Source organism: Pseudorasbora parva, chromosome 4 (genome assembly GCF_024679245.1).
Source record: "Pseudorasbora parva isolate DD20220531a chromosome 4, ASM2467924v1, whole genome shotgun sequence".
Taxonomy (NCBI): domain Eukaryota; kingdom Metazoa; phylum Chordata; class Actinopteri; order Cypriniformes; family Gobionidae; genus Pseudorasbora; species Pseudorasbora parva.
Genome location: NC_090175.1, coordinates 28,988,427 through 29,012,462, shown reverse-complemented (window position 1 = coordinate 29,012,462; position 24,036 = coordinate 28,988,427). Strand labels below are relative to the sequence as shown.

Here is a 24,036-nt window from a genome sequence, read left to right as displayed (position 1 = left end):
TATTCAGGCGGCTGGAAAGGTTTTTACACTGTAGACAAAGTGTCCACTACACAGTGTGCACCCCCACATAAGCACTGTTAATTCAGCCTCACAAAATCACAAATAAATCCCGCCGCGGCCGGATTACACCATATAAAGTCAACTAGCCTTATTGCAGTCAACTAGCCTGTGGTCAAACACGCTTGTCTGCATGCGCGCTTTCAGTCTAGACTAGAACATAACGGCATTGTGGAATGGCTCACATACCACCCGCACTTCCTTACATTCTCCCAGTTCCCTTAAGTTAAGTGACTGGAGATTAAATATTGCAGTCAACTAGCCTGTGTTAAACACGCCCGCCTGCACACTAATGCTGTGTGCGTTTACCCCTGTGGATTTGCTCACTGGTTTGCACCGTGGGTATTCTACGTAGGTTGTGCGCCACTACACATTGTTTACACTACACACGAAAGAGCTTTCTATGTAGGAAATGTGCCCACTTTACAGTCTGCACTCCTGCACCCAAGCACTTTTCACAAAGTTCACTCTCGCACACACAATATAAATGTGAGGCGCGCGCCCACTGCAAAGCCTGCACCGCCAAAACTAACACTATCCCCACAGTGTTACAAGCAGTGTTACAGCACAAGCAACCCGGCTAACAGGCCCCTATTACTAAGCGGCCAGCCCCCGATCTAATTCAACCCCTGGCTTCACGAGCCCAGGCCTGGCAGGCCATTCCTGGTATATAATATTGGGTGTTGAACATATAAAACGAGGTTCTCGCTACAGTTTTGCTCGCAGACCCCGCAGGCACAAAAATCGCTAGGGCAGCCGAGATCAGACTCTCTTCACTGCATGGCTAAGCATCTCCTTTTATGGGCAGAGCACAATCTGAGCTCCCTAAGGGCGGCTAACGTGCCAGGTATTCTGAATCAGGGTCCGGACATGTTATCCAGAGGACCCATGTCCCCAGGGGGATGGTCCCTTTACCCGCAAACGATTCAGCTCACACAGCACACGGTGCCCAATATTTTTTCTGCAAACGCAGGGATGCCCTGGCCCATGTTGGCCCAGACTCCCTCTATATGCTCCCTCCGATCGCGATCCAGCTGCAAGCCTGTGCTTTTTAATAGCCCCACTTTGGAAGAACCGCACATGGTTCTCCAAACTGTTTCAGCTGTCAGACACAGCCCCATGGCCTATTCCGCCAACGAAAGGGAAGATCTGGCATCCCAATCCCGAGCTGTGGGCCCTCCACGTATGGCCCATCAACGGTATCTGGGAACCTCTCTGACAGGTTATGAACACTATTTCGGAAGCTAGAGCCCCTGCTATCTGGCAGCTCTGCTTTGAAGTGGTCAGTGGTTTTCTAACCAGTGCGCTACGCGAAACATCGACGCACACTCATGCGAACTGGCGGAACTGCTCGCTTTCTCCAAGAGCTAATGGACGCGGGTCGTCCCCCCTCCATACTCGGGGTGTGTGTCTCCGCCATAGCAGCTAGCCACGCTCCGATCGCGGCACATTCACTAGGGAAAAGTGATCTTATTGTGTGTTTTCTTAAAGGGGCCAGGAGATTCAGCCCGCCTTGCCCCTACCTCGGTCCCTATTTGGGACCTCGCCATGGTTTTGGAGGCTGTGAAGGGTTCCCCCTCCTAACCACTTCAGACCACGAGCTTGAAGCACATATCACTCAAAACCGTTTTTCTGCTGGCTGTGGCCTCGGTTAAGCGAGTGGGTGGCTTACCTGCACTCTCCGTGAGCCCTTCCTGTCTTGAGTTTGGGTCCAGCAACTTCAAGGTTGTGCTCAAACCGAGGCATGGTTTTATGCTGAAAGTGCTATCGTCTCAGAGAGAATAAGACGCAAACCTATTCTGCCCAGTCAGAGCATTGAGATTGTATCTAGAGCGCTCCGCCCCCTTCAGGCAGTCGGATCAGCTCTTCATTGCTTCGGTGGCCGCACTAAAGTTGTGCTGTCATGAAACAGACTCTCACACTGGATAGTGGATGCAGTCCCACTAGCATATAGGTCTAGGACCTAACCTGTCCTACAGGCATTCAAGCCCACTCCTCTAGAGGCATGGCCTCATCTTGGGCTTGGTCGTGTGGCATTTCTTTGGAAGATATCTGTGCGGCGGCAGGCTGGGCCTCTCCGTCCACTTTTATCAGATTCTACAAGTTGGAGGTTCCAGCTCTACAAGCAGGGCTTCTCTCCATCTAGGCTCTTTCTAGACCCTGACAAACAGATTGCCTTATGTTTTGGCCTGTACACATTAGCCCTCAAGCACTTATTCATTCATCATAAGATCCGACTATGTCCGATCAGCTGTTCAAACGAACCGACTCTTCCGGTTCTTCATTCCCCTTATAAGCCGCCTCTGTCGGTCTATCGGGGGTTTATTAACATGTGCTTTGGGTATACTGGGTCAGTCAGCACACACGGCGCTTTACATTGTGTTCCCATACGTAATACGAGGAACCTCTCTCGAAAGGGAACGTACTCGGTTACTTTCGTAACCTCGGTTCCCTGAGAGAGAGGAACGAGTATTACGTTCCGTGCCGTGTTTATGCTTCTCAGGTATCGCTTCAGTCGATCTTAAAACCTGACACCTATGGCGAATTAGGGTCTTATATAGCCTCCTGTATGCAAATATAAGCACCTTTTTCGGCGGGCTTCTGGAACGCCCCCCATTGGTTCGTTCCTCTCAGCCGCCTCACCATAGGTTCCTGCAGTTGCCGCGGCCCGGCCAATCAGAGCGCTCCTCGCGCTGGGCTATGGCCGTGCAGCTCACTGCGCTTTACATAGATACCTTTATTAATAAAATTTTGCTTCACATTCTCGAGAAAAGGAGTTTTTCCCATACGTAATACTCGTTCCTCTCTCTCAGGGAACCGAGGTTACGAAAGTAACCGAGTACGTTTTCCACAGTCTTAAGATATGTCAGATTGTTGCATTGGGATTAGGTTATTGTAAGGCACATATCTTTGTAAAACTAACTTAGCGATAAAATTGAATACAGTTAAAACAGCATCTACTTTTGTATAAATATTCATACCCTGTCTGTTACAGTGCTATTCATCCACCTGAACACTTCTGATCTAACCTCATTATATTCTTTTCTAAATATCTTCAGTTTCTTATTTCTGATTTCTTTAGCTCAAATTATACTAAATAACTACATTTCCCAACCTAATGTACTTAATGTGCACGTCTGTACTTGAATTAAAAAAAAGAAAAAGTGGTATGTCTTTATATTTGGCTCTTTTGATTAAACAGTGGGAAGTCCAATTATTTTCTACTACTAGTCTGTCTCTTTCTGCCTCTGGCTTAGTACATTATATACTTAGTGAAACACTGCCATCTATGGTTTGAAAAGTGTGTACACTGTCAGAAAAAAAGGTACATTTCTGTCACTGGTACCCTAAGGCAGTGGTTCCCAACCACATTCCTGGAGCCCCCCTAACACTACACATTTTGCATATCTCCTTTGACTGACACACCCATTTCAGGTCTTTGAGTCACTACAAATGAGCTGATGACCTGAATCAGGTGTGTTTGATTGAGGAGACATGCAAAATGTGCAGTGTTAGGGGGGCTCCAGAAATGTGGTTGGGAACCACTGCCCTAAGGCACAAAACCGAAAAGGTACTAATATGTACCTTTAAGGTTCTACTATGTACCTTTAAGGTACTAATTTGCACTCTTAAAGTACTGATATGTACCTTTTAAGGTACTAATATGTAACATTTGGGGGTGAGTAAGGTACAAAGATGTACCTTTTCACTTTTGTACCTTAGGGTACCGCCCCAGTGACAGAAATGTACCTTTTTTTCTGAGAGTGTATGTTCAGAGTGGACAATTTTACTTGCCGTTGCAGACACTACATTTTCAAATAAATATCCAATTAAATTTTAATACTAAACTAAATTAAACATATCAACTAAATGACTGATCTGCCAACATTGTCGCTATATGATAACTGAAATGAGCTGATCACCGTTTTCTCTAGAGCGACTGTACAGCTGAATCAAACTGTTGCATTATTCTGTTGCTTAACACTGTGAAGCTGCTTTGAAACAATCAGCATTGTAAAAACGTTATATAAATAAAGTTGACTTGACTTGACAAATAAAAAGTATGTAGTGCATCACAGCATGATGATTGTTTATTTGCTTTAACTGTTGGGCATATGTATCCATTATGTGAGAGTAGCTACAACATCATACTGTTTAAAGTTAAGAAAATGTGTGACATGGATGTAAGTGATTAGTGTTTAACACAGCAGATTTAAAAGAGGTAGCTATTATACAGATTTAAGGGTTCCCACTCTTTTTCAGAGATCATTTTACAGAACATTTAAAATTTCTTTACTACAGTAAAAAAAGAGAAGTATTACAGAGTCACGGCTTATATATTCCTTTCTCCAGAAGTCTTAAAGGCATCATAATTGCATAAATAATGCTTTGAGTTTTAAAATAAATAAAAACTGTCATAGTAAAATACACTTTTAGATTTAAACTAAAACTGCCAGTAGGTGCAAATAATACAAATAGCTTTAAGCCATTGGAGCGCATCGCATCACATCATGGTCTCATTTTGACGGTTTGTTCTTCAATGAACAAAGATAATTTGTTAATAATATTTTTTTTAAAGATAATTTTCCAGGACGTTTTCTAATTTTCCATGCGTTTTCAATGATGAGCGGATCATTATTTTTCCAGGATTTCCAGGTATACGTTGGATTAGTGAGCATTAGTATTCTATATTCTCCACACACTCAATACTACTGGACTGATTGACTGTTTAAAGTCTAGTCTGGTGGTTTACAGAATCTTTTCAAGTTCGTTTACAGACTTAACCTCAATATTTAAAACTGGTGAAATGTAATTTCCCCCAATAAGTAGTAAGAGAAACAAGGAATCAACATCATCACTCTTCTTATTTAAAGACCATCTTAAAGTGTTAATTTATCAACCCGTTTCACTGCCAAGGCTTAAGCCTAGTCCCAGACTAGAATGCATGTTTGAGTTGTTTTATATGAAAGCAACTTGAACTGGCATATCTTAAAATATGTCAGTGTCCTTGTTTTGTCTCAAGATCCACAGCAGTAATGTTTATAAAGGCTACTCAAATGCCTCAGTTGAATAAAGGCCTAATCCTTGGTTAGTCTAAGCCTTGTCTGTTAAACCCAAAACTAATAAATCTTATTCATCTAAAATTTGACCACAATGAGTGTCCAACAGAACAATAAGAGTGACAGGAGTGAATTGCTTTGGGGTGGACCAGTGTTTCTCTGGCAGAGTAAAAACATGAATATATTTTAAAGTAGTGAATTTTTCTTTTCTTTTTAAAAAAAAAGTTTAAACACCACTTGCTTAGACGCAATCAAACACTGTTTAACATAATAAAAAAAGAGAACATTCACATGAAGTCTTATTAGCATAAAACATCATAATCTCAAAAAATTATATTGTTTAAAAGTCTGTTTTTATGCTGGTTATGGGTATCAACACTTTTAATATTATGGATTCTTCAGACACCATGACACTATGACAATGGCACAATTTGTGTTTGTTTATATATATATAAACTATTCTGAAGCATTGAGAGAACATTAGATCTCATGCTTTCACACATATGTTCACATTTTCACACATTTAGCCAATTCTGGATTCAATTTCAAATAGATTATAACCTGCAAGTAGCAGAGGTCTCTCCAAGAAGTCCATGAGTACTTTAAATACACTGCCATACAACTAGCCCTTTATGACTCAACCTAAAAAAGGAACAGTTCACCCAAAAATTATAATTCTGTCATCATTTACTCACCCTCATGCCATACCAGCTTTGAAACATCAGGGCGAGTACATTTTTGGGTGAGCTATACCATTAAGACTTCAGTTTATTTATAGCAAAACAGCATGTGGTTTGAAAATTGATCAATATATTATAGGATTCTTATTTATTAGAAGATATAGGTTCAAGGACAACAGCAAATGACACAAGCCCTGAGACACAATGTATTATGGTCCACCATGTTGGCTCTGTCCTGTGGATAAGGCTGCAATTTCAAGTCAAGTCTACAATATACAGCAGCAGGTGCCCAGTCAATAAGCAGCCAGAAAGGAAGTGGCTTCATCAGCTCCCGTGAGTTGTGCAAGTCGACTGCGCTTAACTTCTTCCAGCAGGTGTAGTTATGAAACCAGTGTTGTGTTCTTAAGTACCTTTCAACTCGTTTTCCTTGCCTTCTTAGTTTGTCCTCTTCAATGTATTTTGCTTTAGTGCTGGAGCAAAAAGTTTGTTGCGATGTTAATGTCATTATTAGATGCTCTGAGAGCTTCTTGGGCATCCATCCTTGAGAAACCCATCTCCATTAATCTTGCAACCTAGTGATAACGGCACAATATAAATAAAAATGTAGTATCTGACAAAAATGGTAAAATCTGTAAACCCATGAGCCTATCTTCCTGATAGATGGTGTAATTAAAAGAGCTATTGCGATAAAAATACTTGAGATCTCACCTGTTCTTCGACCACAGCTGTGTTATCCGGTGGGTGCGTATAGGGGGGCTGTTGTGGCTGAGGACCCTCTTGGTGCTGATTATGTCCTCTGTTCCGTAAAGTGGGGAAGAATCTGTTCCAATTCAGGAGACCTGTCTGCTGTGGACAGCCATTGATTACAGGCATTATACATCACATTGTAAAGTCACAATTAAATAAAAATGAATGTCTTTTTTATGGAATATTGCAGTGTTTATTACAAAATATTGACCCATGGACATAATTTTTTGGATTTAATTTTATAAGAATCTCTTCTCTGATGACGTGTGCAAAAAAACCTTCCCTTCCAGCAACTTGTCAACCTGAGATGATGATCCAATTAATTTCCGATGTACAAAATCTGAACCTACATTACACGTTTCACTCAGATATTAGAAATGAGGACATTTTCCTACTGGTTAATAAACTTGCGACAACGTTGCTGATTACACCCTGGGTATGGGATGGGGATATTAAAATAGCTTTTGAATACGTGCTTGCTTTTTGCTTTAACATTCACATACACAATCTTGATTTGGATTTAGCAATAGTGCTGATAGTTAGTACCCTACGCAGAGTGCATACTCAGACCATCTGTGGTGGTGTGGGGTGGTGGTACGCCATACATTTAACGAGAAGGTATTTGTCAATGATTTGCAGGAACTATTGCGCTTTTACTTTAACACAACCTTTCACAACCTAACGCTTTTTGACTCAACTTGGGGTTTAGAGTATTTATTTTTTCCCACATTAATTTCCCACATCTAGTACAATTATGTGGTTGTTTCATTTACACAGTGTATACATTTTTCTTGACTCCAAAAGAATGGAAGTGAAATGTGACAACATGACCCATAGGGGTACACTGTAAAATGTGAGGGGCACAATGTAACGTCACCATGTGACAGCTTAAAATGTTATCTGATATAATAAAAAAATGCATCCAAAACAAACTAAAATATTTTGTAATAACAATTCTGATTATATTTTATTATAATCAAAAAACAACTATTACCTTTTTTAAATAAAATAATGGCATTTTTTAATCATTAAAAATATATTTAAAAAATTGAGTTGGACAACAAGCACATCACTAAATACAGCTATACAGCGTTAAAAACATTATATTAATGAATAATTTCTGAATATTGTCTCTTAATCATTATTTACCCTTTTAACATGGTTTCACAAAAGAATTCAAAAAAGTATAGAATATAATAGCATAGTTCTAATAGGGGCTCATTGTAAAGCGGTGTTACAACGCACCCCATCTGCACAACTGGGATTTAAACTGTGGCTCGTTTCTTCTGCTGTTAGATCAGCATTATAGAACTCTCTCAACTGTTAAATAACAGATATAACATTAAAATAATATCAGATTTGTCTTATAAATAAACACAAAAACAGAGATGAGAAATAAACTCAAGTAAGAAATTTACTTTTGCTATGGTTAAATAAATATTCAGTAATATCTTCCAAAGATTTTCTAAATTTGGCCCAATTTTTTCTCTATATAGTGTTGATATGGCAACTTCACAAAGTCATCCTGGCACATGTGGAAAGTTTGAAACCATGTGTGTTACAACTAACCCTGCATTAGGTTGTGCCCTATGCTCCCCTACTCTCTTCATGTGATATGTGAACTCTGACTCCTGCTGCACTGTGCTGTGACTCTGGGGCCCGTGCTCTACGGAGCTGATGCTTTCAGCTTATAAAATGCAGCATCCATTGTCGAACTAAACGTTTAGAATGGTTCTACAAACCATTTAGAAAAAAACAACAGTATTGGGTGAGGTGCCACGGTGAGCAAGTAATGTTACCTGTGTATGACTAAACACAGGTTTAGCACAGATAACAGACACAATGCAGCACCCCTATATCAGATACACATTGGGTATCGTTTGAATTTAAGTAGTTACAATTCTGCTTATATATTCCGATCAGTTACAAAAAAATAAACAATTAGGTATCAAACATATTTATTCTGTGATTTTTCGGAAGGAATTATGTTGCAGCTGATTACCATGAACAAAAATCATCAGCATTAAAGAACACTTTTTTCCTTGAAAAGGAAACTATTTTATTTTGTTATTTGATTAAAGGTGCACTATGTAGGATTTTTGCAGCAAAATACCCCAAAACCACCAGCTCAGTGTTATATATTTTGTTCAGTTGAGTACAATATAGGGATGGCTCGATACCACAATTTTGGCTTCGGTACGGTACCACAATCTAATACCGAAGTACCGATATTAAATCGATACCACACAGTCTAATATTAGCGCGGGTAACGTTATATTGCACAAGAATGAGTACAATTATGCAAGTTTTGAGTTTATAACGTGGAAAATCACCACAAATGTTTATTAGTAAATTAATTAGCAAAGCTTATCACATCAAATCAGTCATTTGAATATTTTCTTGTGAGAAATAATTGCAGCAAAAATCTCTCCAAATTAGCAAATTGCTTCTGGGTTCAAAAGACATCGCACTACACTAAAGCAATCTGCATAATCCGATTCAACATTTCACGTTCGTCTCGGAATGGATAACGGAAATCAATTGAACATGCAAGCGATTTTATAGCATTACGTAATAACAGTTACAGGAGACATGAGCTCATAACAACGACACACACACTCCTGTAACGTAGAGCTCGCACATTACAAATTAAATTTCCTTAAACAGTCAAATACACAGAATTATGTAAAAATATCCATCTTTAGTGAGTATTCACATAAACACAGTCGGCTGTGTCTAACGCGAATGTAAACAGTGCAATAGTAACGTTACGCATGCAAATATTATGAGATCTAAATGTCATTGGTTGAAACGAAAGCTGGAGATTTTGTGATATTCGATCTTATGTTAGGCTATGTATGTGCGTTGATCAGTGTAAAAAGAAAATAAATGTCTAAATGAGATGGTTTGAATGATCCAGTGACCTGTCGTTCTCTTCAGAAGTCTTAAAGTCAGGATAGTGACAGATGCTTCTTGGCTAGGTTTGATGGTTCTTCATCAGTTTTATAAGCAAAGTAATTACAAATTCCACTTCTACTCCTCTCTTTATTAATTCGTTTTGGGCATCTTGAGAGAGATTCAACTGCTTTATCCATTTTGTTTGTCTATGTTGTTGTCATATTTGCAGGTTGTTTTGGATCAGTTTGGGTAGCGCGCTGCCATCTAGCGGTGAACTTCGGAAAAGCAGCATATACCGGAATGTGCAAAATCATGATATCGTACCGTTTGAAATAAAATTTATACCGGTATTTTTCCAGTACTGGTATACCGCGCATCCCTAGTACAATATCTCAAATGTTTCCAACTATTTGTACATTTTGAGAAAATTGCTAATTTAACCAGGGAACCGGGATGTCTAAGGGAGTCGCCTGTCAATTGTGTCATACCCTTGGTTTCCGATTTGTTTTTAATTGGCAGAAGCGCTTTACTCTTAGCAGTGTGCAACATGTCACAGCAGCCGCCGAGTGAATGCATAGAGTAACGTCATAACTTTATATTAAACATGCTTAAATGTATCAATATGACAGACAGCGCTGCGTTACCTCATACTCATGACCGGAAAAGCAGAAATGGCATCGGCGACTGTGTCCTGTCATAATAAAAGTCCCGCTGCTCGTGAGGCATGTGTTGTTCACCTCATTATCAATCGCTCCAGTGGCCTTGCTCAGCTCCACAATACTCTGCCCTGCTCTGCTTGATACTACAATAACGTTAATAACCGCATCCATGAACATGATTTCTGCCTGAGTCCTATCCTGATTCTTTTCCACCAGCTGTGAGGTGAAGACCACATGTCCCAAGATTCTAAGCTCAAACTTGGCGTCATAAAGCTATGCCTTCGTTTTGAATAGGTGCCCTCTAGTGGACAGAAAAGTTACATAGTGCAGCTTTAACATTACTAAGCCAGACAGCAGAAAGTTTATTAGCCTGTTTTCACTTTAAGACCAAATGCACAGATCCAGTATATTGTTATACATGTTCACTTAATGTACTGTTTATGTTCTCTTAAGACAAAACCTACAGTGTTTACAAGAATGTGTTCGTTCAAGGCAAGAAGCAGAGGTGGTAAAAGTACTCAAAAGTTATACTCGAGTAAAAGTATATATATACCTAAATAAAAAAATACTCCAGTAAAAGTAGAAAGTCCTCCATTCAAACATCACTTGAGTGAAAGTACAAAAGTATCAGATTTAAAACGTACTCAAGTACCGAAAGTAGTAAGTAAATATTCAAATTAACTGTAAATATCAATAATTAAGCAGATAAAATCTTTTGGGACTGATATGCAATGCTTTAATTGAACAAATTATAAGATTAGATACTGCAATTAAGAATTTGTTAGATTTGCAATTAATAGGAGACAATGAAGCACCTTAATGCAGTATAGGGGTTAAACTTAAAATAGACATGTTCCATAACATTAGCTCCATAAAACAGATGAGGAGCAAGATACTATTAACTATTTCAAAATTAATTCAAAAGCCATAACCACAATGACATATTACGTAACAATTAGTTAATAGTCATGTGCCTCAACAAGTAAAGTCATACTATAATTTTGCCAATTGTAATGATTAATGATTAATTAAACACAACTGAGAGTCGGAATGCATGGCTTTGAATACATGAATTTACATTATTAGTTAATGTAATATGTTATTAGGGAATTAATGATGTCATATTTAATTAATAGCAATTCATATATTACTTAATCTATTAATCATAGAGAATGTTCATTAGTTGCTGATGCAGTAATCATTAATAAATGGTTTAGTTCTTCATTAGTAATACATTAACTCATGATTATCTGTGCATTAGTTAGGCATGAATTATAATAGTGCACCTGTATTGTAAAATGTTACCGATGTTTTCATAGTAAATTGTGTGCCACAAAATAAAAAAGTTGGGGAAACACTGAGCTAACGTTAGTGTGGCAAACCTGACTTGTCAGCCTTGTCAAGTCTATACCTGACTGGATCATCCATGACCGACCAGACCGGTTTGGAAATCAAGTGTAATAAATACTTAATACTTGGAGCGGGCATGGGGAAATGTATTGGAGTAAAAAGTAAACTTTGCCTTTAATATTGTAGTGGAGTAAGAGTAAAAGTAGATGCAAATAAAATATACTCAAGTAAAGTACAGATCCCCGAAAAAAATACTTAAGTAAAGTATCAAAGTATTTTTACTTGATTACTTACAAACCCCTGGCAAGAAGACATGAAAGAGCACATATTATTTGAGAGGTGGTTTTCTGTGTGTGTTTCTTTTGTGCACTCAAGTTCGTTATTTTACTCATAGACACCCCCCCCCCCCATGTTCTTGGAAATGTGGAACCAGTTCTAAAATGGACCCAACCCTAGCCATCATTGCAATTTCTGTTTCATGCTGACTTTAAAGACAGTATAGTTCTAGAGTTTAGTATGTCTTTTTTTGTAGCAGTATTTTCTTTGTCTCTCAACATTCAACTCCCATAAAAGAATGACTGAATAACCTGTCAGCATGATCCCAAAAACATTTTTTTATTTTCCTGTACAGAGCAAACAAACTCTAGGCCTAAATTCATAGCTACATATAGAGTAGGACTCAAAGTGACATTGAGAAAACAAAAATGTTCATGAGAAAATAAGAATTTAGTGCTGACTGCTGATAGACTTTTTAGAAGAAAAAAAAAAGCTTTTCTACTAAATAATCTGCTTGTATCAGACATCTGTGATGAAAACATGTGGGTATCTCTGTTTGTTCACAGGAAACCATTAACTTCCTTTTGTTCAAAAACATTTTGAGAAAATAAATGGACAAAAAGTGAGTGAGTGACAGATATATGGAAATAGAGGTAGTTAAACTTTTTTGTTTCCTCTGGAAACAAACCCCATTATGGAAATTAGTTTCCTTAATAATAACATGGTTTCTGGTCTAATATGTGAAAACAACAACCTAGCAAATACTTTTGAAATAGAAACTTCTTCCACAACATTAATAAAATAAAATTCAGTTTATGATGACTTCACATCGATTTCACATTCTGCTGTTTTGAAAAAGATCTCGATTAAATTAACTGTAAAAAACATGTAAAATTATACCAAATATATAGCCTGACAAGCCAGACCCACATCAAGATGTTTGGTCTGGAAACTCACCATAGACAGGGCTCAATCCGAGGGGCGGGATAAACGGTTGTCTTTCAAACTCCCTTGGCACGCGATAGGATAGCGCTACCACCAACCAGAGCAACGAAGGTGAAGCAGAGCTCGCTGACTGATTAAACATTCGCCGTATCCGGTTGGCTAAACTACGAACACATCTTCCCTTTTTAAGAATGACTTCAGTGCCGTTCTTTGTTCTTTTCTCAGAGAAAAGCTTAACTCCAAGTCTTCCAGAGTCGCGGTCAGAGCTGATTCGAAAGACCGCCGCCGTTCGCCAGTTTCTGTGTTTACTAGAAGCACGCAAACGCAACTCGGCCGTCGTCATTATGGCCCCGCCCGCAGTCTCTATACATGATGTGATTGGGCCGTCCAGATTTTGAGGAACACAGCTCAGAATGGTGTTGAGAGTTCCTAGACGACACTTGCGGGCAAATTAAATTTGCTGCCGCTAGGGTGCGTCTAGATTTCTAGGCTACCAAATATAGCAAAAACACCTAAAACACGAATTTAGACACAAATTAACCTAATTTATATAACCAATCCAAAAACATAGGACATAGTACAGGAACTTGAATCAGTGAATCATTTTTGTGATTCAAGTCAAATTAATAAAATATATTTAAAAAAATGTTTTTATCAACCTCATGTTATTCTGTTTAGTTATCTATTCAGAAGTGTGATCTTAATTATGATTGTGATGAACTTGATTGAAAAATTGTGATTCTCAACTTATCTAGAATCATGCAGCATCACTCTATCTTAATTCAAATGCTACAAAAGTGCTTAAAATTAATTCCCCTCAATAATTGTTTTTGATTAAATACATAAAAAAAGATTAAAAACAAACTACTGTTCTAAACAAGGTGAGATATAAGATGCCTTTATCTCTTGTAAAAGTGGAAAAAGGAAAAACTTTCATTTTTTATGTTCAGCTGACCTTTAACTAACTTCTAGTTCTTGCGGCTAGTTCTTCTTTGTCATGTGAGGGGGTGGTGGAATAACCTTGGGGTTAAAGCTTTGTACTGATAACTGAAATGTTATAGGAAAGTCAGTTAACCCCAGGAATTTCCAGAGGGACTGTCCCTGTAATAAAAGTTCTATAGAAGTACCTGAGCCTGCTGTTGCTGTGCATTTCTCCTGAGGTGTCCCAGCTGAGACAGGAGCAGTTGTTGGTCCAGCATATCCATCCTCTGCTGTCTCTGAATGTCCAAAGTAGCGCCCATCCCCAGCGGAGCCTCTGCAGTGGGCTCAGAATCTGAGAAGATCGGTTCTAGGAGCACAGAACCACATCGGGCTACCCATTCTGGAATACGCAAGAACTTCTGGACTGCCAACTTATTACTGCAATACAACATGCCTGCAATCTGGAACAGAGTAATTGTGATTGGTTACTAATCAAAAAATGGTTGGAACGCCCTGCACATGGTCTAAAAGGGATGTCCCTATTCTTTTAATGAGTAATGGGTGTTTTTTTGGTGTAACTTGCTATAACCAAAAATCGGTTTCATCTCCAATTCCCTTTAAAGGTGCCCTAGAATGAAAAATTGTATTAACCTTGCCATAGTGGAAATAATAAGAGTTTAGTACATGGACATCACATACTGTGAGTCTCAAACACCATTGCCTCCTCCTTCATATGTAAATCTCTTGAATCAAAAACACCACAGAAAAATAAGTACTTCTCAACATAAGGCCTACCGTGACGCAAGCGTTGGGGATCATTTATATGCACACCCCCAACATTTGCATCTGTCCGGACATGTGCATTGTCAGGCGGAACTGACTGCAGATAAACAAGACACTTGAGGAAAGCAAAAAGTCATGTTCAGGCTGTGTAGGAGACGTGAGGACTTTTCATATGTCAAGAGTCATGGCCGAGGTATTAATAATTGGATACCACAACAATTTATTTCAAAATCATTCGTTTGTTCGGCCCATTTCAAGCAAGCTTCGCTCAGCCTCTTAAAGGTCCCATTCTTCACGTGTTTTCAAAGCTTTGATTATTTTTACAGTGTGCAATATAACATGAGTTCATGTTTCACGTGTAAAAAAACACAGTATTTTTCACACAATTTACTTATCTGTATACCGCTGTTTCCTCTGTCCTAAAAACGGCCTGATGATTTCGTTGTTCTATGAAGTCCCTCCTTCAAAAATACGTAATGAGTTCTGATTAGGCCAGCGCTTCCCGCGCTGTGATTGGACAGCAGCTTAGCACACTTTGCCCGGAAAGGTCCCGCCTCTTACCATAACACGCTCAATGTTATTGCAAAAATGTCTATATTGCCTTATCAATTTGAGCCGGAATCAGACCCGGAGAATATCGAAGAGGATCGATTACAACCTGCTCAGGAAAGACTTTTGCTGGATGTTTCAGAATGGTAAGCTGTCTATTCAGTAGTTTAAACTGATCATTACAAACACCAACAATCGATGGTGTCTGAATGAATTACTACACTTGTATATCCTAAGTTTTTCGGATTACTTGAGCCGTTATACTTACCAGTCCACTACAAGCAACAATCCACATGTAGGCACTCGAGGTCAGGAGCTGATGACAAGATAACAGAATAACAGAAGAAATTCAGAATTAAGAAAAGCACTAACCAGCATCTCAAATTCACAACTAGCCCTAATTGCATTCATAAATAAGTGTATGATATAAAGAAATGGAAGAGTTGACCAAAAACGTAATGAAACCTAATTACAGTGAGGAAAATAAGTATTTCAACACCCTGCTATTTTGCAAGTTCTCCCACTTAGAAATCATGGAGTGTTCTGAAATTGTCATCGTAGGTGCATATCCACTGTGAGAGACATAATCTAAAAAATAAATAAATAAATCCAGAAATCACATTGTATTTATAACTATTTATTTGTATGATACAGCTGCAAATAATTATTTGAACACCTGAGAAAATCAATGTTAATATTTGGTACAGTAGCCTTTGTTTGCAATTACAGAGGTCAAACGTTTCCTGTAGTTTTTCACCAGGTTTGTACACACTGCAGGAGGGACTTTGGCCTGTTGCTGAGAAACCCGGAGTTTGGGCTCCCTCCAAATATTCTCTATTGGGTTTAGGTCTAGAGACTGGCTAGGTCATGCCAGAACCTTGATATGCTTCTTACAGAGCCACTCCTTGGTTATCATGGCTGTGTGCTTCGGGTCATTGTTATGTTGGAAGACCCAGCCTCGACTCATCTTCAATGCTCTAACTGTGGGAAGGAGGTTGTTCCCCAAAATCTCACAATACATGGCCCCGGTCATCCTCTCCTTAATACAGTTCAGTCACCCTGTCCCATGTGTGGAAAAACACCCCCAAATCATGATGCTACCACCCCCATGCTTCAAAGTAGGGATGGTGTTCTTGGCATGGTACTCATCATTCTTCTTCCACCAAACACATTTAGTGGAAATATGACCAAAAAGTTCTATTTTGGTCTCATCTGACCACATGACTTTCTACCATGACTCCTCTGGATCATCCAAATGGTCATTGGCAAACTTAAGATGGGCCTGGACATGTGCTGGTTTAAGCAGGGTAACCTTCCGTGCCATGCATGATTTCAAATCATGACGTCTTAGAGTATTACCAACAGTAACCTTGGAAATGGTGGTCCCAGCTCTTTTCAGGTCATTGACCAGCTCCTCCCGTGTAGTTCTAGGCTGATCTCTCACCTTTCTTAGGTTCATTGAGACCCCACGAGGTCAGATCTTGCATGGAGCCCCAGTCCAAGAGATTATGTCTCTCACAGTGGACATGCACCTATGATGACAATTTCAGACCCCTCCATGATTTCCAAGTGGGAGAACTTGCAAAATAGCAGGGTGTTCAAATACTTATTTTCCTCACTGTATCTATTATTGCAAGATTAAAATATGCTGATTTGTTTTAAGTGGGTATATGTTAAAGCCATGTTTGTGTTATGCAAAACTGAAAATTGTGACGCATCTTTAAAAGTTCAAAAGCCTACTCTTGTCTGTTTTTCAACTGAGTAAATATGCAACCTCTTCCGTTATCGTTAATATCACAAAACAGCTCAGAAATGCCAACAGAGCACAAACCACAATCAATAGGTTCTCAGGTACTAGATTTCTCATGCAGCTGTGTCTGTTATCTTACGAACAATTTATTTGAGGTTTCTGCTCTTGCAAAAAGGTGCTTCAGACTTTTAAACTGCATTTAAATTTTACATGCTTGTGAAAAAAAGGGTTCCCGTAATTGTCATTAAATGTTTATTATCTTGAAATCTCATGCATCACTGACTTTAACTTATGTGTAGCTTTTGAGATAAAATGGAAATTCTTATTAAAAAAAATGACAGACAACTGCTACATAGAGGATATGCTAATTGCAGTCTGAGCTCACTTGTGCTCCCACGATGTAAGTCAGAGACTTGTTTGTGATTGAGATGTGGCCGAGCAGCTGCGTGACCTGAACACGTGGGATGGAATTGTAGAAAGGCACAAAGAGAGCAAAGACTGGGCCCAGCCTGAGAAAGAGAGAAGGGAGAGAGAGAAAAAAAGAAATGTTTAAATTTACAACCCCCAATCAGAATTTGGGACAGTTTGGAAAACGCAAAAAAAAAAAAAAAAGCAAGTAGTGATTTCTAAATTTACTTTGACTTGTATTTCATTGCAGACAATATGAACACAAAATATTTAATGTTTTGTCTGGTCAACTTCATGTCATTTGTAAATATGCATCCTTTCCTGTCATTCAGACCTGCAACACAGTTCAAAAAAAGTTGGGACAGGAGAAATTTAGGGCTACTAATGAGGTAAAATGGTTAAATAATTATGTGATTTGAAACAGGTGATGTCAACAGGTGGTTGTAATTATGATTTGGTACAAAAGCAGCATCTAAGAAAGGTCTAATCCTTTAGGAGCAAAGATGGGCAGAGGATCGCCAGTTTGCCAACAAATAGGTGAGAAAATTATTGAAATGTTTAAAAACAATGTTCCTCAAAGAAAGATAGGAAGAGATTTGTATATTTCACATTAAACAGTGCATAACATAATTACAAGATTCAAGGAATCTGGAGGAATTTCAGTGCGTAAAGGACAAGGCCGCAAGCCTAAGCTGAACAACCGTGATCTCCAATCCCTCAGGTAGCACTGCATCAAGAATCGTCATTCATCTATAAGCAATATCTCCATATGGGCTCAGGACTACTTTGGCAAACCTTTGTCAAGTACCACAATATGTAGTTACATCCACAAATGTCAGTTAAAACTGTACTGTGCTAAAAGGAAGCCCTATGTTAACAGTGTCCAGAAGCGCTGTCAACTTCTCTGGGCTCGGAGGCATCTGGGATGGACCATCACACAGTGGAAATGTGTTCTGTGGTCAGATGAATCAGTATTCCAGGTATTTTTTGGGAGAAATGTACGCCGTGTGACCAAAGAAGAAAAGGATCCTCCAGACTGTTACCAGCAACAAGTCCAAAAGCCAGGGTCTGTCATGGGTTGTGTCAGTGCCCTTGGCAAAGGTAACTTGCACTTCTGTGAAGGCACCATTAATGCTGAAAAGTACATAGAGATTTTGGAGCATAATACGCTGCCTTCAAGAAGACATCTTTTCCAGGGACGTCCATGCATATTTCAACAAGACGATGCAAAACCACATTCTGCACACATTACAAAGTCCTGGCTGTGTAAGAAAAGGGTAAGGGTACTTGACTGGCCTACCTGCAGTCCCGACCTGTCTCCAATAGAGAATGTGTGGCGCACCTTAAGACTTGTTTGCAGGAAGAATAGGACAAAATTACACATGAAACACTTCATCACTTGGGTGTCTTTAGTCCCTAAACGTCTTTTAAGTGTTGTGAAAAGGAATGGCAACATTACAGTGGTAAATGCTTTACTGTCCCAACTTTTTTGAACTGTGTTGCAGGTCTGAATGACAAGAAAGGATGCATGTTTACAAATGACATGAAGTTGACCAGACAAAACATTAAATATTTTGTGTTCATATTGTCTGCAATGAAATACAAGTCAAAGTAAATTTCGAAATCTAAAAAAAATTTATTTGCATTTTCCATACTGTCCCAACTTTTTCTGATTTGGGGTTGTAGATGCTTTAATGTTGTTTTAATCTTTTAACCTTTTTTCATGGATGCCTTGGGTGGGAATTATTTTTTGACGTGTACATTCTTAGAACAACCCTCAAGAATATAATCGAGGTGTTTTCGGGAGGTATAGAAACAGTGTTTACGAATAATTTAGGGTGACTTTGCGCTTTTTAACTTTGTATATCTTTTCATGCACAAACAGCAACATTACAAACTAAAGTTGTGTAAAACAGTATATGTCCTCTTTGAGTAGAAAGTAATAACATAGTTTCCTTCAACCTTAATCATTATTTTCAATGTAATGACCAAAAACTGTTATATTGTTATAATGTTATAATTTTACCTTGATAATACTTCCCATACACAAATTAAAGAGGAAATAGGTATTTACCATAGGTACATTTCACATGCATCACTGAATTTGTTTTTGATAGTTTTCCTGTATCATATAAAAAGTCTATAAAATATATTTTCTGCCTCATTCTATAATAAGAAACTACATCAACGACGTTCTAAAGTGCTAACGTTAGGCCCTATGCACATTTGTTTAAGCTGAAATTAGAATGTTACTGAACTTTTAAATGTAAAGCCTCTCATATGAGTCGTGTCAAATTCGTTGTTTTGTACTCTACAAACAATCTGTACTATATATATATATATATATATATATATATATATATATATATATATATATATATATATATATATATATATGTAACGTACAGCTGATCGCAATCTTCTGGATTGAAACAGGTTGGATATATTTTGCAGGGGCAGTGAGAGGAGAAATATTCCAGGGGCATTCCAGGAGAAATAAACTAAATGTATATTTGTCATTTATTCAAATTAAATACAAACATGGTGCTCCATTACAAAGCCATAGAATATCCTTGAACTTCCAGGTAATTTTATGGTTTTCAGTGACATTCAAGCAACATTTATTCTGGGGCTAAAATATGTGGAGTGCAGCCATCTTATGTCATGTTCTACTATACAAACGTTTTATTAACGTTAAATAGATTTGACTCTCTTTAATGTAATCTAAACTATATTTAATTGTCGTTTTTAACAAGTTTTGTGTTCATTCTGCCCTGATAACGTCACTTCAAATGATTCAAGAAAATCAATTTTAATTTGTTTCTCAAGAGATCAGATTTTGTTTTTGTTTTGTTGTATGCAGGAGGACAGCCAGAGTAATAACACTCGCAACCTCAAAGTCCTGGTCGCCAATGATAATGATGAAGGAGAAGATTTAGATGTATCCATCCTTCTTGAAGGCTTCATCCTTGTAAACCCCTGAGCACTGTTACACTTTTAGTGGAACATGGCGACTTTTTGAGACTTTAACCTATCCCCCAGAGTTAGAGAAGTCTATTCATACCATTCTCATCTCCTTGTGCCATAGGTAGCCTAGCTTGGCACAAAGACTGGAGGTAAATGCTCCATCTAGCCGACTGCTCAATACGTGACAAAATAGCTTAGACATTTTCCTATTTACATGTTGTGATGTGTATAGTTACATAGTGTACTAAGACCGACGGAAAATGAAAAGTTGTGATTTTCTAGACTGATATGGCTAGGAACTATACACTCATTCCTGCGTAATAATCAGGGAACTTTGCTGCTGTACCATGATATTACACAGTGCCAGAAATAGGCTTTTGTTTTAACATAACCAACGTGACAACCTGCTTGCACAGAGAGTATGCTGGGAACTATTTTCAGGTGCTGCGTAATATCAATGCGCCACTGCACCCATGGTAGTTATGGCAACAAAGTTCCTTGATTATTACACAAAAGTGAGAGTAGTTCAAAAGTAAGTATATTGTACTTGATAATGACAAGTACTTGTGCAAATTGTTACAAGTATATTTTATCAAGTAAATTGTATAAGTTTTTTTCCCCTCCAAATATTTATAAGAATGTGTCGCCATAAGTGATAGATAAACTCTGTGGCAAGTAGTTTCTAAGTAGTTTCAAGTTAGTGGAGAGCAGATGAGCCAACATCAAATTTTCTGTATAATCTACAATGAAGCAACAATGATTACAAAATGCAGAATATGGTTTTCATTAGCTATCTAATTAATACTAATGATGCAAACTAGTACATCAATTAAGTAAACTTTTTTTTCACATTGTAATTTTTACTTCCTTTGTATTGTTTACTTGATAAAAAACAATGATAGGACTAAATAACTGGCAATAACTAGCTCACTTGGTTTTTACTAAATGTGTTTTTAATACAGATCAACAGTAATGGTTATGTCTGACGTTGGAAAATTGTCTCTGAGTGAAAAACCACATGATTTTTCACTTCCGCCATTGACTTAAGCAGCCTCCCCCCACACTACTAGAAAGCTGTGAAAGGAAAGAGGAACAGAGTAAAAGACAGCTAGAAAAAGGTAGAAAGAGATGTAGAACTCTCACTTTTTTATTCGGCTAGATTTTAAAAGTGAGATTAGATGTAGAGACAGAGTAGCACCAATGTCTGACTGAAAATCCTCTCTATGCCAACTGGTGAGTACATCATTCCATTAAATTATAGATAGAAAGGACAGAAGGAGATACAATTAAATATGTTATGGGAAATTAATGTGTGAAATCAAGCCCAAACTTAAAACAAAAAAGAATATAGATTTTTTTATATAGTATAGATTTTTAAAGAGCATAGAATATTTTTTATAGAATTTTATATTGACCATGTTTGCAACAGCTGGTTTAAACAAAATATTAAGCAGATATTAACACTAGGCAACTAGTTTTTCAACTTTGACAATTATGAGAAATGTTACTTGAGCACCAAATCAGTAAATTAGAATGATTTATAAAGGATTATGTAACACTGAATACATTTTAAATTATATTAAAATAGAGTCAGAACAGTTAATGTTAACTATAACAGTTATTCACAATACTACTGTTTAAAAAAATGTGTATCAAATATATGCAGCCTTGGGGATTAGAAAAGATTTTAAAACATTTTTTACAAATCTCACTGACCTCAAACTTTTGAATGGTTATACCAGTTGTTATACCAGTTGCCTCTCTCTTTTCAGTGAACTCTCCTGTGTATAACTATGATGAATCCAGATTATATCCAAAACTGCACCACCTTGTACAACCATCGTCCAGTGGCACGAGTTCTATTACCTCTGGCATATTCCATCATATGTCCAGTGGGACTTTTTGGAAATGCCCTGGCTCTTCATGTGGTGATCTCCAAAATCACCAAACTTAATTCAATCACTCTTTATTCTGCCAACCTGGCGGTGTCTGATATCCTGTTCTGCCTGTCGCTCCCCTTGCGAGCCGTTTACTATGGCCTTGGCTTCCATTGGCCCCTGGGGGAAGGACTATGTAAAGCCACAGCACTGCTCTTCTATTTGAACTGCTATGCCGGAGTTAACTTCATGACCTGTCTGGCAGTCGATCGTTTTGTGGCACTGGTGTTTCCTCTGAGGCTGGTGAAACTGAGAAAAGCAAAAAACGCACGGTTTGTGTGTCTGGCCATATGGCTGCTGGTGTTTGCACAGACATTGCCTCTCCTGACCATTAACTTGACCAAAACGGAGCCTGACCACAGCATCACCTGTATGGAATATCCAAATTTTGAGGGTGTTTTCAAAGGGCTGCCTTACTTGCTGATTACAGGGGTAGTTCTTGGCTTTGGCGTCCCGGTGATGACAATCATCGCTTGCTATTCCATTTTGACCCATAAACTACAACTAGCAGCAAAGTCGAACCATCTGACGGAGCGCTCTGGAAGGGCAAAAAAAGCAAGAGGAGTAATCGCAGGGGTGGTATTTGTGTTTGTGGTGTGTTTCAGCCCATACCATCTGGACCTACTGCAATACATGATCCGGAAACTTCTCTCTGAACAAGACTGCACGGCGCTACATAACTTCCAGATATCCCTGCATATTACAGTGTGTCTTATGAACCTGAACTCATGCCTGGATCCCTTTGTTTACTTCTTTGCGTGTAAAGGCTATAAGCAGAAATTGATGAGGATGATGAAGTGGCAGTTTGGCACCTACTTCTCCAGTGTTGGAAGAAATTCACCTGAAAGCTCAGGCGCAGGTGATATGCATGGCACACGTCGCAAACACAACAAAATATCAATGAACACTATTAGAGAAGAGCAGTAAAACTGTTACCGACAAAAGCAGACATAAGCGTTAAAAGCCACTAACAAGGCAAACTGATACCACAAATGGCCTAAATGGTCACAGACACCAAATGTGTCCCTCCACATTTTAAACAGCACGCACTTCATGAAGCAGGTGGATGCTAAGCAAGCACTGGCATCCAAGATGAGAGAGAAGAAGAAGAAGAAAAAAAAAAAAAATACTTTTCCATTCAAAATTTAAAGGGATAGTGGTGAAACTTCACAAACCAGTTTCAAAAGTGCGGGACTTCCTTCTATGGACCATAAAAGAAGATAATTATTTTGAGAAATGTCTTGCTAGTGTGTGTATTTTCATACAATGGAAGTCAATGGTCACAAAATCAGTTTGGTTACTAGCATTCTTCAAACTATCTTCATACAGGTTTGGAACAAGTTGAGAATCCTTTTTCAGGACAACTATCCCTTAAATGTAGAACGGATAATAGTTTAAATATATAAAACTATTATAAATATGTTTGATAAATATGTTTGAAAATTGTTGTTAAACTTTATCAAAAAGCTGTCTTTATTGTGAAAAATTGAGTAGGGATGAATCAACCAAGATGTCCAAACTCAACTTGAGAAATGACGACACCTGAAACGTACTTTATGGATTTCCTAAGACTTTTAACAAATGTCTTTTTCGATTGAATGGTGCATGACACCATCTTAGCTTAGTGCTGTTATTACATATTATCAAAACCCCTCTAAGCATGTCTCTTATAAAGAATTTTCTAAGAGCTAATAGTACAAAGGAATAACTTTAAAAAGGAGTGTACTTCACTTTCATAAGATGTTACTGTGGTACTCGTAAGACCTTGTCATTTCAACATGTATTTCATATATTGGTGAACTGAAGAATACTTTCACAACAATACAATGACAAGACAGTTAATCCAAATGCCATTTCAAAAAGGGAAGTTGATGTTTGTTCCACAGGAGACACAAGAGTGCCACTTTCACATACCGATAGTGTTGCTGGAATTAATAGTAATACATCCTGTGCTTGCAGCATAAAGGTACATAGCAATATTGTTAAAAACACCTAAGAGTTTGTAAAGACTCAAGAGCTAAACATGGTATACAAAGTCATGTTACTCAC

At 38.2% G+C, this 24,036-nt stretch overlaps 2 protein-coding genes across 3 annotated transcripts in view; one reads left to right on the top strand and one right to left on the bottom strand.

The window, feature by feature from the left end:
* Positions 1 to 5,536: 5,536 nt before the first annotated feature.
* The window catches only part of ubac2 (UBA domain containing 2), a 56,648-nt gene continuing 38,148 nt past the window's right edge, over positions 5,537 to 24,036 (bottom strand). The window contains exons 5-9 of one of the 2 annotated variants that reach the window (XM_067441503.1): positions 17,061 to 17,184; positions 15,194 to 15,241; positions 13,800 to 14,054; positions 6,506 to 6,640; positions 5,537 to 6,369 (exon numbers count right to left, since the gene is read on the bottom strand). In XM_067441503.1, coding sequence (XP_067297604.1) covers positions 6,262 to 6,369; positions 6,506 to 6,640; positions 13,800 to 14,054; positions 15,194 to 15,241; positions 17,061 to 17,184 — 670 coding nt within the window. In that variant the 3' untranslated portion in view covers positions 5,537 to 6,261. Of the gene's footprint in view, positions 6,370 to 6,505; positions 6,644 to 13,799; positions 14,055 to 15,193; positions 15,242 to 17,060; positions 17,185 to 24,036 lie in introns of both variants that reach the window. The other variant, XM_067441502.1, reaches the window with a different exon arrangement.
* On the top strand, positions 20,944 to 24,030 carry gpr183b (G protein-coupled receptor 183b). Its single transcript, XM_067441501.1, has 2 exons — positions 20,944 to 21,283; positions 21,823 to 24,030. Exon 2 carries the CDS (start codon positions 21,844 to 21,846, stop codon positions 22,912 to 22,914), a length of 1,071 nt encoding a protein of 356 aa, XP_067297602.1. The 5' UTR covers positions 20,944 to 21,283; positions 21,823 to 21,843; the 3' UTR covers positions 22,915 to 24,030.

What these genes read in the sequence shown, in the direction of transcription:
- gpr183b (XM_067441501.1), top strand. Translation starts at nt 21,844, where the DNA reads ATGATGAATCCAGATTATATCCAAAACTGCACCACCTTGTACAACCAT.